This window comes from Phoenix dactylifera, chromosome 6 (assembly GCF_051530095.1).
Source record: "Phoenix dactylifera cultivar Ajwa chromosome 6, Ajwa_hap1_PhDact_Kaust_v1.1, whole genome shotgun sequence".
Taxonomy (NCBI): Eukaryota; Viridiplantae; Streptophyta; class Magnoliopsida; order Arecales; family Arecaceae; genus Phoenix; species Phoenix dactylifera.
In genome coordinates, this window is record NC_143195.1 from 34,870,637 (window position 1) to 34,885,178 (window position 14,542).

General features: G+C 39.4%; 2 protein-coding genes across 2 annotated transcripts; one reads left to right on the plus strand and one right to left on the minus strand.

Moving 5' to 3' along the window:
• The first annotated feature begins 545 nt into the window (after positions 1–545).
• Positions 546–8,420, plus strand: LOC103704621 (uncharacterized). Its single transcript, XM_039126514.3, has 3 exons — positions 546–1,907; positions 7,424–7,682; positions 7,783–8,420. The coding sequence occupies exons 1-3, from the start codon at positions 850–852 to the stop codon at positions 7,954–7,956; spliced, it is 1,491 nt and encodes a 496-aa protein (XP_038982442.2). The 5' UTR covers positions 546–849; the 3' UTR covers positions 7,957–8,420.
• A 770-nt stretch (positions 8,421–9,190) lies between these two features.
• LOC103704622 (large ribosomal subunit protein eL43) lies at positions 9,191–13,987 on the minus strand. The gene is made up of 5 exons (XM_008787981.5): positions 13,871–13,987; positions 9,886–9,925; positions 9,672–9,760; positions 9,505–9,587; positions 9,191–9,411 (listed from the first exon to the last, which is right to left on the minus strand). Exons 1-5 carry the CDS (start codon positions 13,871–13,873, stop codon positions 9,348–9,350), a joined length of 279 nt encoding a protein of 92 aa, XP_008786203.1. The 5' UTR covers positions 13,874–13,987; the 3' UTR covers positions 9,191–9,347.
• Between the last annotated feature and the right edge of the window lie 555 nt (positions 13,988–14,542).

Sequence of the window (14,542 nt, forward strand, 5' to 3'; positions counted from 1 at the left end):
GGTCTACATATCAACACAAATATAAAATCATCCAAAAGATGTGGGTTCCATCCTAACTTCCTAAAGCAGTACATTAGACTATGAGCTCATAAATGATCCTTCTTGAAATAAAAAATTATAATTTATGTTATTCTTAATCCTATTTTTTTTTTTAAAATATTGTTCTTGTGTTTGCAGAATATATTGAATCCAAACTTTTATCACTGCTAAAACACTATAAACACCATGCTATTGTGAGGATGCCGAGTGGCTAAATTGGTAGAATAACTTATATTAATCAATGGGTAAAGGCCACCCTTCCATTTGCCATAAATCTGAAAAGGACCAAAGAAGAAAAAAATATTGTTATCACTCAACAATATAAAAATAGCAAGTATTTTTTACCCTCCATTTTTCTGAAAAAGAAACTTGGCCATCTAACTCTTTCTAGTCTCTGACCCTTCAATAAATTTTCTGACAACAAATTAAAAATTGAAAAGGGAATTTGGAAGGGCAGGAGAAGGCATCTTGGAATTATTTACCAAAATCTCCGGGACATTTCTTGGCTCCCCAACGTGCCCTTCTCCCGCATAAAAAACAGCAACCCTTTCGCCCCCATCCCCTTCCTCTCCTCTCTTTCGCCCCTCCATCCCCTCCCTCGTCAAACAAGACAATATCATCAATACGCATACAGAGACATCATCAAATACTAAGAGGCAGCGAGATAGTGTAAATAAAAGAAAAGAAGGGATATTGGGGGGTGCGTGTGTTTGGATTTGTGTTGCGAGAGAGAGGAAAAAGAGAGGCTCTGTGATGAATAAGGGGAAGAAGCCGCCGCAGAAGCAGCAGCGACCGTCGCCGTCTCATTAAATGCATCACAAGACATCAGAGGCTCAGATCGGCAAGGAAAGCTTCGGTCTCTCCTCCGATTTCAGCCGCTCCCCCAACCCTCTCCTCCCCCTCTATCACCACCCCCACCACCCTCCTTCTTCTTTTCTCCAAATCCACATCCCTAATAATTCTAACCCTAACCCTAATTCCGATCCCCACCATGCCCCCCACCTCCTCCCCTCCGCCCCCCACAAGCGCCCCGTCATGAACGCCTCCCCCGCCGCCACCCGCCACCACCGCCGACCTTCTCCCTCCCCCGCCCCCGGCCGCCACAACCACCACGCCCGCCTACTCCCCCACTTCTCCGCGGCCGCCACGCGCTCCGCCCTTCGCCACCTCCTCCGCCGGCTCCACCTCCGCCTCCGCCTTCTCCTCCTTCTCTCCCTCCCCTTCCTCTACCTCCTCCTCTCCCCCTCCTCCGGCACTGCCGCCGGCCGGTCCCTCCTCCTTGACTTCCTCTCTGCCCTCGCCTTCTCCTCCGTCCTCCTCCTCCTCCTCGCCCTCTCCCTCAACGCCTTCCCCCTCCCTTCCCTCCGCCTCCTCCTCTCCCGTTCCTCCGCCTTCCTTCTCCCCCGCCACCACCTCCCCCGCCACCAGTCCCCCTCCCCCGTCCTCTGGTCCATCGGCTCCTCCGACGACAAGCCCAAGGCCGACCGCCGCCCGGCCTCGGGCCTTGGGGTCCAGGTCTACAGCAACGGGGACGTCTACGAGGGAGAGTTCCACCAGGGCAAGTGCTCGGGAAGCGGGGTATACTACTACTACATGAGCGGGAGGTATGAGGGAGACTGGGTCGACGAGAAGTACGATGGATATGGGGTAGAGACCTGGGCCCGGGGAAGCCGGTACAGGGGCCAGTACCGGCACGGTCTCCGCCATGGGTTCGGGGTGTATCGGTTCTACACGGGGGATGTGTATGCCGGGGAGTGGTCCAACGGGCAGAGCCATGGTTGCGGAGTGCACACATGCGAAGATGGGAGCCGATACGTCGGAGAGTTCAAGTGGGGGGTCAAGCATGGGCTTGGACACTACCATTTCAGGTAAGAGATTGAACAAGTTACCTTGAATTCTCTATTTCAAATTCTTGGCTGTTTTCTAAAAAGTGCGCAATATGCGGATCTTTGGGTCGCGGAGATTGAAATGCTTTCCTTTGGTTACCATTGGTTTTTAAGAAACTACATAGTTTGGGTTTTTTTGGGATAAACAGCGTTTTTGATTTCTTATCCATAACGGGCTAGCTGCAGTAAATGATTTATTTGTTGGGGTTTCCCTTTTCTGCACCTTCTTATTTCTGTTTAAAAATTTTGGAAGCCTACAGGTTGTCAGTTCTGGTTGATTTGCTTTGGCAGTGGCCAAAAGAAAAATGGTGACTACTGTTAACAAGGCAACTAAAATGACCTTTATAGATTAATATGGATGGAAACATCCGGTAGAATAGTTATTACTCTTCAATCCGCATCCAGCATTTCAAAGGGATTATCATGAAACATCTGAAACCCAACTCCCCAAAATCAACAGAGAGCAAATAGTTTCCATACCACTGCTTGTCTTAGGAATATGGTGCTTTTAGATTCTTTAGCGTGAAAGAAAGCATGTGTTTCTTTTGCATGATATGTGATGAAAAATTCTAGGGAATCTTGAAGGGGATGGGGAATAGAAATCTTTTGTGGTTCTTCCATGAGGATTATCTTTGTAAGTTGTTGAGTGAACCTGGAAAGAAGATGGTGGTGGGATAATTATTGCCTGTGCAAAAACTTGGCATGGTTTGTATTTAAGAGGCCAGGTTGGAGAAGATTGGTTGTAGGTCAAGGATTCACATCCCGGTGCATCCCGCCATGTCATGTCGGTACTTTGTCTTCTTTAGACATTTCCTAAGGAAAAAAAGGGCTACTAAATGATTATAGGATATTTTAGGAATCACTATTGATGTCGGTGCTGTATGCTTAACGACAAGATGACCTAAATGGTAGATTTCTTATCTTGGCTATGTGAGGCCACATATTTACGGAGGGACTTGATTTATTGGTGTTAGTTTGGCCTACCTTAGCCTATCGACGGTGTTCCTTTTCATGATATTTGATGAAAATCTACCTTTTCCTGAAAAACTGGCGAATCATGTTGAAAGCTAGCAAATAGATTCAAAATGGTATAAAGAGGATTTAGTTGTTAAAGCTTGGTTGGACAAGAGGGTTCAAGGAATCTTGAAGAGGAGTGGGGAAGTAAATTTTTGTGGTTCTTCCATGAAAATTATCTTTTGCAATGTGAGTTCCTTGAGTGAACTTACAAAAAAAGATGGTGGCGGGACAATTATTGCAGATGCAAAAACTTGGCATGATTTGTATTTCAGAGACTAGATTGGAGAACATTGGTTGTAGGCCAAGTATTCATGTCTTGGTGTGTCCCATGCATCTTGTCAATATGGTACTGTATTGACAAGAAAATGGTTGTACTTGAAACATCCCCAGGACACCAGTTCACTCATGAACCTAGATCTCGTGAGTCATGACTATCCTAGTTGGTACCAGCTAGGATGATTACGTCCCACACTTAGGATAGCCTGGCACCCCAGGAGAGAATTTTTTTTTTCCCTTTTCATCTTGTTAATGGTTGTTTCGATTCATCGCGATGTCCCAACCCATCCCCATATATTACTGACCTGGGACCAACCAAGACAAATACTCGTGTCAAGATTTTAGTTCTTATTGTGGGCTATAGCCTACTGGTTGAATTTAATGTGAAGGATGTCTTTGTTTGTCATTTTTGCAATTTTGAAAGTTGATGCAATTTGAACTCGGGGATCAACTCTAAATTAAAAATTAATGTGTCATAGGAGTTTTGGAAAGAAAAGGGGGCTAACGGGTAAATATGAATGAAGTTTTGAATGCATAATTGTAAAGTGAATACTCGAACAATTGTTGTTATGGGGGCTCACCTGGGAAATAGATGGACCTAAGAACACATACATAGTCACTACGTAGATTGTTGTGCATGCACTAACATGTATGAGAATAAACAATAATATGCACACTTAACACATAAGCACATATTTGTACATGTATAGGTATCTCTTTTACATGGATGCTGATAGGGAAGCGAGATATATCATATTTGATTCCAAAGAGAGATCAAATTGTAGTAAGAAAATAGTAAAAGTGTTAAACTAGTTATGCCAAAAGTTCTTTTGTCAACTCTAAACCCGAGCTTCAGCCTCCAGTAAGTTGGATGACCAAGTAACCTCAATAATCTCTACCATTTGAGCTAAAGTAACTAATAATATCCAATCAACTCTCACTTTGCCTTAAGGCATGTCAACTTAGCTTCTTGCAAATTGTAGAAAACCTAAATAAGTAAATATTACTGATGAATTAGGTGAATAAATAATCGTTTAACACTGTACTCAGTTGCTTGGGCACCTGCATGACTACCCGGGATAGGTTTACTACTTGGTTTTGTGGGTGATTTTGCAGCTTTACTTCAAGTCCAATATTAAACCAGAATGGAATATTTTACATAAGAAGTTGGCAAAATTGACCTTTCTCCTAATTTTATAGGGAGATATCCTATTCTGCTTGTTTCTTAAAAACTCCTAGTATACTTTTTCTTATTGTGGTTACTCCATGTAAGGGGGAAAAAAAAAAGAGATAAGAATCCTAATAGATGTTGGATGTTGGTTAACATTTAACATAGATTCCACCCATATAGCAGATTTTTTGAGAGCTTTTATAAAGTAGCAAAATAAGGTTCCACTTAAAAATGTGTTGTGTGACTCTTTTGCATCCCCACCCTCCACTCCGCTTATTTAATACTGCTAGAATTTCTTTCCTAATTTAAGTAAGGTGGGATCTCACATTATCTTAGAATAATAAAATCAACAATAATGCAACACCTTAAATTAAGTTAAAAAGTCACAAGGCCTTATTTTAATAAAATGATAACATTGCAAAGTGTGATGATTTGCTTCAATAAAGATAATTTGGTGGTTTTGTAGGTTCAGCGAGGGGTTTATGTCGTTCCATTGTGCGATTGTTACGAATAGCGGATCCATCTTGAGATTATGCTTTGTTTTTGAGAGTAAATAAGGACGTGTGGAATAAACTAAAGGTTTTTATGGCAAAAAGAGCCTTGATTAGGTAGATAGAACAAATCATTTATTCAACATTCGGGACACCATCCATTTGTTGCAAAGACCATATGAGTAATCTAATATTGTAATAGTCTCATTAAAACAGCTTTAAAAATGATCAAGGTCCAAGTTAATAAATTAATGCAAGCTAATTATAAGTGTTCAGTTCGTTAGGTTTACACTTTGAGATTCTATTTCTGGTACAGTTTAACCTTTGATGCTGTTATGTGGAGACCAAATATAACTCAATGCTCCAGCCAGGGACAACCCAAAGATCTTTCTTGTTATGTTGCTTATTTTCAAAGTAATTCTTTTTTCCTTTAGAACATTCTTTCTTTAATTTTTCCCTTTACTGAACAATTTTTTAGCAAGATCTAAAGAGGGAGATTGAGATGTGAAACAATTGAAGGAAAAAAGAGATTCATGTATATGTGTGCCTTCCAGGTTGGGGTGGGTCCTTAAGATTCTTTCTATTTCAACTTCTGCTTTTTTGTAGCTTCCATCTGATACAGCAACATCTTAAGGCACCAAAGTTCAGATTTTTGACCCTATTTCAGCCTATAAAACCATGCTCCGTCTCCAAACTCCTTTCTATCATCTGCAAAATGTTCCCTTATGGTTCCCAACTTCTTCAAGAGTATCCCCCTTTTCCAAGCTTGCATGCACTCCACACTTTGCTGACCTCCTCCCTGTTGCCTGTTCTACTGCCATGAAAGTTAGCCTCCTACTTCATTGTGTATACCATTGCTTCCTCTCCTTCCCCTCCTTTTACCTCCTCCCTTTCATGGTGGCTTTGAATTGCTGGTTTTAGAGCTACAGAGGGTACAGCATTCAAAGAGGAGCCATAATTTATAGTTTTAATAAGAATGTTTTGGATTTTCCATGTGCTGTCTAGAACAGGATGTTAAAGCATATTCCACCTTCATCTAGGTCTGCTTTGCTTGTGTACTCTAAAATTTTGATTGAAATTGACTATGAAAGCCAACATCTAAACCAATGGATTGGTTTATGACAAAATTCTTTCAATACTAGATCAACTAAAATGGCCTTATAACTGATATTTAAACTTTGATGTGGGATGAATACTATGAATCAAGTTGACTTGTTTGGTTTTAGACTTGGTTTTCATTATGGTTTTCAGATCATGCTTGATTAATGGATATGGGAATTTCTTGAGTTGAATTGTCTTGAGTTGAATTGTCTGATATAATTGTTAGTTTCAATTTATTTTTCTCTTCTTTTGAACCTTTGGAATTTTGGTTTTGAACAAAGCTTAGTTTTTGAGGTCAGAGATACAGAGATACAAATTGCATCAATTACATTGAGTTGTCTTTTACTCGGAACATTTGTTCTGCCTTCTACAAACTACACTCCCCTTTACTCTTATTCTTATTCAGTTACAGAATTTTGTTGGAAAGCTCTGAAAAAAATTGTCCACATGTTTCAGTTGTTTATAGCACTAGCAGTTACTTATTAACTCTTATGATCTTTAGTTTGTGCAAAACTATCACATGAATACTGTCCATATTATCTCCAATTGTTATGGCTTTGCAGCAAACCTAAAACATTTTGTATTATGTTAAACAAAACATCTCAGCTGTTAACCTAAAGAAATTGAGTTTCAGTCGAAACAAAAGTTGGCCGAATCTAAAGAAATTGGTTGAGACCAGCTGTAATCAATCAAAATTGAAGTTGTGCATATTTCTTCATGGTAATCTGATTATGTTAGATTACTATTCATACCTCTTGCAAAGAAGTGAATTCATGAAGTTTCATGTCATTATGTTTTCCTTGTTAAGTTTCCACTGGTCTCTTTTGTCCAAAACAGGCTATTCGAGTTAGCAAAAATATCTCATCTCAACAAATTGGTATCTCCCCTCATTTTTAGTGTCCTATATGGATGTATATGGGCCTATTATTGTCGACTAAGTGGTTGTTTATTGATAAGGAATGCTATCTTCCAAAATGATATGCTTGTCTGTAGTTTTTGTTTTGTAAGTCAGTTCCTTTATATTTGCCAGTTGTGAATAATGATGCCTACCTTATAGATCTGGCTTAAAGTTAGGCTTGATAAATTATCTTGCAGATAAGAATTTGTATGACAAGAAGCTGATATCAGTCTAGTAGACTTAATATTTAACAGAGGTTGCTTTTGTTTGACTTGCTGACATGAGCAAATCGTAAGCTTATATTTTTCCCATCATGGAAGTACAATCAGTAATTTCTACCCTTACCCTGCAAAACACCACCTTGATCCCATATTATGAAACTAAATACAAAAATAGAATGTCTTCCCAGTGTTTTGTTTCAATTAGAAGGACTGAAAAAGTAAATGGTCATGCAATGTTTGATAACAGTCAGGTTGCAATCGCATGAGTTAGCTGAACTCTAAAACATTTGGCGCTAATTCTGTACTTGCACTGTTATATGAAGGAATGGTGACACCTATGCTGGTGAGTACTTTGCGGACAAGATGCATGGATTTGGTGTTTATCGTTTTGCAAATGGGCATCGATATGAGGGAGCATGGCATGAGGGAAGAAGACAGGGTTTGGGAATGTACACATTCAGAAATGGGGAAACACAATCCGGTCATTGGCAGAATGGTGTACTCGATACTTTGAGCACCCAGAACAGCGTTAGTGGATCACCAATTGCTGTAAACCATTCCAGAGTACTCAATGCAGTTCAGGTAATGGGGTCGATTTCTTTTATAAAAGAATTGTTATCCAACACTTTTCACATCAGAAATAATAATAAAAAAAGTTTTATGCTGGTCATTTGTATCTCAGGAAGCACGAAGAGCAGCAGAGAGAGCTTATGATGTGCCGAGGGTTGATGATAGGGTGAACAAGGCTGTCGCAGCAGCCAACAAAGCAGCCAATGCAGCTAGAGTTGCAGCAGTGAAAGCTGTTCAAAAGCGAATCTCTAATAATGGTGAGGACATACCAATCCCAATTGTGTGAGACATTTGCTTTCTTGATGTTAGGTTGGTTTTGCTTTGGCTCGAGGGCAGCATTGAAGTGTTCGCGCACAGCAAATTAGGGGAGCATACATGCGAGCATCAAAAGAAATTTATCAGCATCCCTGCAATATGTTGTTTTGAGCTTTTTAGTGTTTTTAATCTTTTTTTATGGAGAGTTTGCTTTACTCGATTCCTGCTTTCGGTTACTTTCAGTTGTCGAAGATGACTGATGGAGAAGGGCAGGTTTCTTTCTATCTATCTCTCTCTTTCTTTTTTTTGCGCTTTATGAATATCTGAATATGATGAGTGCGGTCCACCTGTGCGGAACTAGTTCTGTATCTTTATCTTTGTATATGGCTGCTGTAAAGTACCGGTTCCAGGTTAAACCCCATACCAGCGAATTGTTTTGGCCATGGTGATAAAATTTCCTGATAAATGAATAAGAGCATTTTGCTTGTGGGTGAATGGTACCTTTTGTTCTTTCCTTATCATGTTACCTCGGTGGCTCGGTAACGTCTTGATACTGTTGGTGTCCATAAAAAGCTATTAAGCGTGGCATGTTCACCATTAATTATCCTCGTACTGGAGGTTTCGCATTGGCCTATCAAAGCAGGCACCGGATTTTGCCGATCTTATGCATCTCTCTTCAACCATGGTTTCCCACCAGCTGTGATTCAAGGTTCTTCCTGACCTTACTTCTTGGTGCACCTAAAATAAATTTTTAAATCGGGCACATATTGATTGCAATGAGCATACATGGTCAAAACAAGATAATCAATCAATCGAACATGTTAAGTAGATCTTCCAGATGTTTTTCTTCCCCTGCTTTTGGGGAGTGGATTTTTGTACCCACAACGTGGGACGGGCACTGCTCTGCTGAGCAACGCGCCCCATCTAAAGTGCATCATTCCCCGCAAGACTAGATGTTACTATAGAGTACCCCCTATATCAAATTGTAGTTGCATGGAACAACAGTATGGAACCAATCAAGATACAGCCAACTACAATTATACTAAGAAGAGAGGAAAACAAATGAAATTAAGGTATCATGTTAGCCAACTTCAAAATCTTTTCTTAATCTAGCTTGAACTTTAAACGTTGTAGACCTAAGTCCCCCAGATGGGCTCCTCGGGAATCAAGAAAATACTCTGAAACATAGTAACCTGGAGCTATCGGCTATTTTTTACATTAGGCCAACACAAGAAATTAGGCATCCCAACAGCTAAATTAATAAATAGAGCTTTAAAGCAGGGAATTAATCTCTTTCAAAGAAATTAAGCTTCAGAACAACCTCACAAAAGCAGCAAACCAAAATCAGTCTCTAGTTCGAATGTTCATCTTAAACTGAAATTACTGAATAATATTCCTTATTCAAATATCTGTATGGTTGTTTCAACTCTCTGTCTGCTCCCGCAGCCTCCTGATTGTGCTCCGAACAGTTACAGCACTGGCAGTGCTGAAAAGCAGTAACAGTTGATTTTTCAGCAGCATAATATATAAATATATATAGTCGAATGCATGTGGACTGGTGAAGAGAACAAGATCTTACTTCAGTGTATAGGCACCACCAGCTTTCACTTTGCCACAATCCTTGCACCCCCAAATCCCAACAGCTTTCCTTTTGACAGCGTACTGTATGGTAATACCCAAACATATTCAGTATCGTTACTGGCAAGTAATGCGACTCGAAGCTAAACAGTCCGAAAATTACCATACCTTGCCACAAAACTCGCAGAAATACTTTGCGTGTTGGCTGACCTCCATTTTCTTGATCTGCTTCCTTAAACTTGCACCATATCGGGTACCTGAAACATTGACAACATCAGCACTCGCAACCTTCAAAAAATAACGAAAAATGAAAAATCTAGAATTCTTTTCACCCTTTCTTGTAAATGAGGGTTCTATCAATGGAGGCCATCCCCATACTCACCATATTTCCCGACAATTCCTGCCTTCTTCGTACGCTTCGTCTGAGCTCACAATAAACATGTAATAGATTAGGTGGTCAAACATGGTTTATCAAATCCTTGTTTAATTAAAAATTGGCAACTTTAGAATATCAACTGAAATGTAGTTGGTCTAGACAAGAAAATCATAAAATATCATTAAAAAGACAAAGGGAGCAAAATGGTCCTCTCCAATGCAAGCTTGCCAAGATAAAGTTTTCAAGAACGGGAACCCTGATGGCCAGGCATAATTACCCAATTATTCATGACACTACCGGCACACCATTTGAATACTAGCTCAAACATTGGAAAGATGATAAAAGGTCATCAGCAACGATCTACACAGTTGTATAATATAATCAATTCTTCCAGATGAAGTATTAGGTTTTCGATTCTCTTTAGTCAGACTACTCTTCTTTGGAAAGGGCTGCCTCATCCACTATAAAAGAAATACTTTTAGGGTGTTAGCTAATCAGTTATTTTCAGGCAACTCAGGTGTCTTTTCTTAAGGCAGACAGCTGTTTGTACATCCATCTAGCTATGCAAGTAGTTGTTTTTGAGCTAATTTTTAGGCCTCATTTTTTTTCCTATAGCTTTGGCTCAATTTGTTGTTTTTTAAATGTTTCCATAAGCGGATCAAGCTGTATCAATGTCTTAGACTTATAAGTCATGATGAAATGACCAAGTAGGGCTTTTCCCATTTTATTTTACCTAAAGAACTAGGAAAGATACTAGTTTATGTGAATTTTCCTCCGTGATACGAGTCTTCTACACCCTCTTGCTTATGCTCATATTGAAGTGTGCACATTACAAACATGAATCTTTTACATCTTCTTGAACATGCACAGAAATAGCAATCAAGTAAAATACTCCTATTCTGAAATGTTGCTTTTACGAATCCTATTACTTCCACCAATACCGCCGAAGATGTTCCAATGTGTTGGTTAACCTGAAATGTCAAACTACCTCAAACTGCATGGCAAAAATATATTGGTACAAAGGATGACATGTTGGCTCATTTGGTTATTTCTTCAATATATTTCTGAGAAGGATGACTTGGATATAGATGGCGACATTATAAAGACATTCTATAGGAAAATAATTCAACCCCATTTTGTATATGTTTTGGCAAATTTTGCTTTTAGAAGACACCAAACCTATGCTTTCCAGTAGTTGTTAGATCTAGGAGAAAGTGCAAGAGCAGATGCATGCATGGGTTCAAGGAAGATTTCTTGATATTTTAAAAAACGTTTTAATAAGGAAGCACTTAGGAAGCGGGAGTGTTACCCTAGATAAAAGATTCCAACTGCTAAGTGCCTAAAATGGGTACTTGGTGTTGAACCTCTTGAAGATGACAGCAAAAAGACATTCATATTCCTTTACACTCCAAAACATGGCTTTTCAGATTAATATGTGCGCTTGCAAAGGATGTAGTTATTGTAAGTAATCTAGCATAGCCACCTTATAAAGCTAAATTTCAAATCTTCTCAAGGCCAACAGTTTCAACACATAGGCATTGCATTAGTACATGTTAGCTCAAGTTCACAAGTATCAATCAGATCCCAAATATAGCCAAACATACTTTACTAGATCTGTACTTTTTAAGCATAGATGGCGTTAATTGCACTAACTAGAGAGAAAACTAGACCTACTAAAGTATGATGGCTCGACCCATTGAATGATGACTATATCAGCTATTCTGATATTTAAATTCGATATAGATTAATTCGATATAGATTAAATTGTACAAGCGGATTGATTTTTTTTATTTCCTTAGACCACGCAAGGCAAGAATTTGTCGATATTTCCGATTTAATCTTCTTGTTACTGGATACTTCATAGGAATAAATCGCTATTCTTTTCCGCTACATATAAAAGTTGATTTCAAAAATTGATTTTTCAATATCTTTCCTTACAATTTTGAGTTACCTCTTACAGTTCTAGACTGCATTACTAAGTACATGGAAAGGTGAGATGCTTATCACCACTAAATTTTCCAAATCATTAACTTGTTGGAAACTTATTTACTTTGCCTTGCACTGATCCGTAATCATGAAGGTGAATTGGCTACATGGTTTGAATAATATTACCAAATTCAACACCAAAGAACCATCTAAGACTAAGATCAGTTCCAAGTGAATCAAAATTTAGAGAGGTCTAGCAAAGTCTGTATGTCCAAAAACAATCATGTTGCACAGGTCGTCCCAGAAAAATCCATGACATGCAACCTATTAAAGCACAAAAAGGAGACAATGAGTACCAATTTGATTGTATTTGGGAATTTTATTGGCTTATTAGCACCAAACATGGGTTCAATAGGTAGTCTAGAACATGTCCCATAGCATGCAGTACACAAGCAAGGAACTTATCTGATTTTGGGACTAGAAATGAGCAAGAGAGTTGGTTATGAAACCACAAAGAAGAGTTGGTCTTACTCCAACCTTATTCTCAGTTGCTTCAAGATCCACTTAAGGACAGGAATTCTTTCATGACAAGAAGAGGAAGAAAGACAAAAAGCTACACCATGGTTGACATTTTCTATTCAACCAAAAACCTACCTTCAAGGAACTAGGTGTTAGAAGTGTAAGGCATTTAATAGCCAAATTAAAAACCTAAAAAAGCCCAAAGCCAAAAGTTCTCTATGAGCTTGATGTGGTTGATTGCTCGTAGATGTGCAGTCAACTGGTTGACTTAATTAAAGTCAAAACATTCCACATCAGCATCACGTCCATATGTTTATATGGTCCACCTAAGCAGCAGAAATTAGACTAGTGACGTCAAATTTACATAATTACCCATATCTCCTTGGAGACCTTATGGCCATCTTAGGTTGCTAGATAGCCAACCAAGGGGTCGATAACATTAGGTATCAACATCTACCACTTAACCAATTAACCATGAAGCTAAAAAATTGTCAGTTGTTGTTCGCTTAGCCAGTCATTTTTGCTAATGTTTGGTTTAGAAATGCATGGATTAGGTAGTTAAGTGCCACTTTTGGGGTTATTTGAACAAAAGAAGGCAGCATTAAGGAAGGTTAAAAGGTGATAGAAGGGTAAATTGAGAAGAACAATATGAAGGGAGGGAGCTCAACTACATGGTTAAAGTTAGACCCGTCCAAAATAGCTTTAACCGGGTTGAGTGGGCAAGTGGATGTTGACTGGCCAACTTTAACCACCCAAAAATTGGCAATTTTTGGCTAATTGACAAACCAACCACCACTTAACCGGGTTTTTAGGAAACCAAACAGGGCCTAAAATGTTTATTGGAATATAAAAACCAAAGATGGTGCTTGAAATATCACAGACTTCGTGAACCTTAGCACCTGGATCTTCATGTTAGCAAAATTCACCAGACTATGTGCAAAGTGTAGCAAGCCACCAGCCATAAATAAAATATGGTCACTACGCACTTTGAACAACTGCTCCGACAGACATTTCTTGATGAACATCCAATTGGTCCTTTTGTGTCCTCTTTAAATCTAAATTACTCTCCTCCATGTACTATAACGTAAACCCAGCCACTGCATCATATCTTGTATCGAAGATCGAAGATCACCATGTAATTTCTACACGAGAGGTGATAATTAAAGGTCGTTACACCGCCCACTAAAAGATTTACCTTTAAGCTAACCACGAGAATTCAGCAATAGGGTTTCATATCTCTTTTAACTCCCCCAATCGGATATGGCCCGGAGATCTCTAAGCTCTGGTTCCGTCACTAATTTTTTATCTCACTCCGCATCTCAACGTTGCATATATAGAGTATGTGATTAATATTTAAACTCGCCTCTTAGGAGACTTCCGACAAAATATTTAAACCCTACGAAACAACAGAGTAGATCGAATCGGTAGAAAATGGCAACAAAAGTTCATCAAAATGATTCGGATGATTAATCCATCGATTAGTCTAGAGAGTAAACAACAGGAAGATTTAAAAAAGATAAAAGAGTTGGGAGAATGGAAGGCGTACCATCTTGCCGAGAGCCGCAAGGAGATTCTGAAACCCTAGACGTAATCGAAGCTCCCGCACTCTCTCCCAACCCCCAGTTTTCGGATTTATTGGATCAAAAGATGGGCTGCGGGCCAAGTTCTCGGCGCCATTACATACCCATTAGATGGGCTTAGTCTGAAAACGCTGGCCCAGCCTTTTTGCTTGCACGTTTGGTTTGGTTTGTGGGCTGAACGGGAGCCCACTTCGCGCAACTACTTCTCTGGGCCAAAACCACTGGATCATATCTCGTCAGCTCCACTTGAGGCCAACCAAAGGCCTGAAATGGGCTTCGTTTTATCAAATTGAGTTCGAACGCCCAGTTACGGCAACCAAACAGGCCTTTTACGAGTCCAGTTGTCGCCAAGGATGTAACTTCTATAAACTTTCTGAAAGTAAAAGTTGTCATCTTAAAGTTCATTTGGTAATGCTATTGGAATCAACATGAGCTCAAAACATCAACAACAACCAGCTTTTGACAAACCATGGTCCTGCTATCGGATGAAGGTTGTAGATATTTGATGTTCTTCTATGTACTTTGCAAATTTGTTAGAATAGCAGTTGGCTTGGCTGTTATGCAGTCATATAGTTTCCAATTTATTAGGAAATATCTCGTAAGAGAGGAAGAGGTGAAAAACCTTGTATATTGAATTA

Bases quoted from the DNA above. Each gene is read 5' to 3' on its own strand.
- LOC103704621 (XM_039126514.3), top strand. From the start codon at position 850: ATGCATCACAAGACATCAGAGGCTCAGATCGGCAAGGAAAGCTTCGGT. The intron at 1,908-7,423 runs GTAAGAGATTGA...TGTTATATGAAG, and splicing joins CTTGGACACTACCATTTCAG to GAATGGTGACACCTATGCTG. The intron at 7,683-7,782 runs GTAATGGGGTCG...TTTGTATCTCAG, and splicing joins GAGTACTCAATGCAGTTCAG to GAAGCACGAAGAGCAGCAGA.
- LOC103704622 (XM_008787981.5), bottom strand. The intron at 9,588-9,671 runs GTATGGTAATTT...ATTACCATACAG, and splicing joins TCTGCGAGTTTTGTGGCAAG to TACGCTGTCAAAAGGAAAGC. The intron at 9,412-9,504 runs GTAAGATCTTGT...ACTGCTTTTCAG, and splicing joins GGTGGTGCCTATACACTGAA to CACTGCCAGTGCTGTAACTG.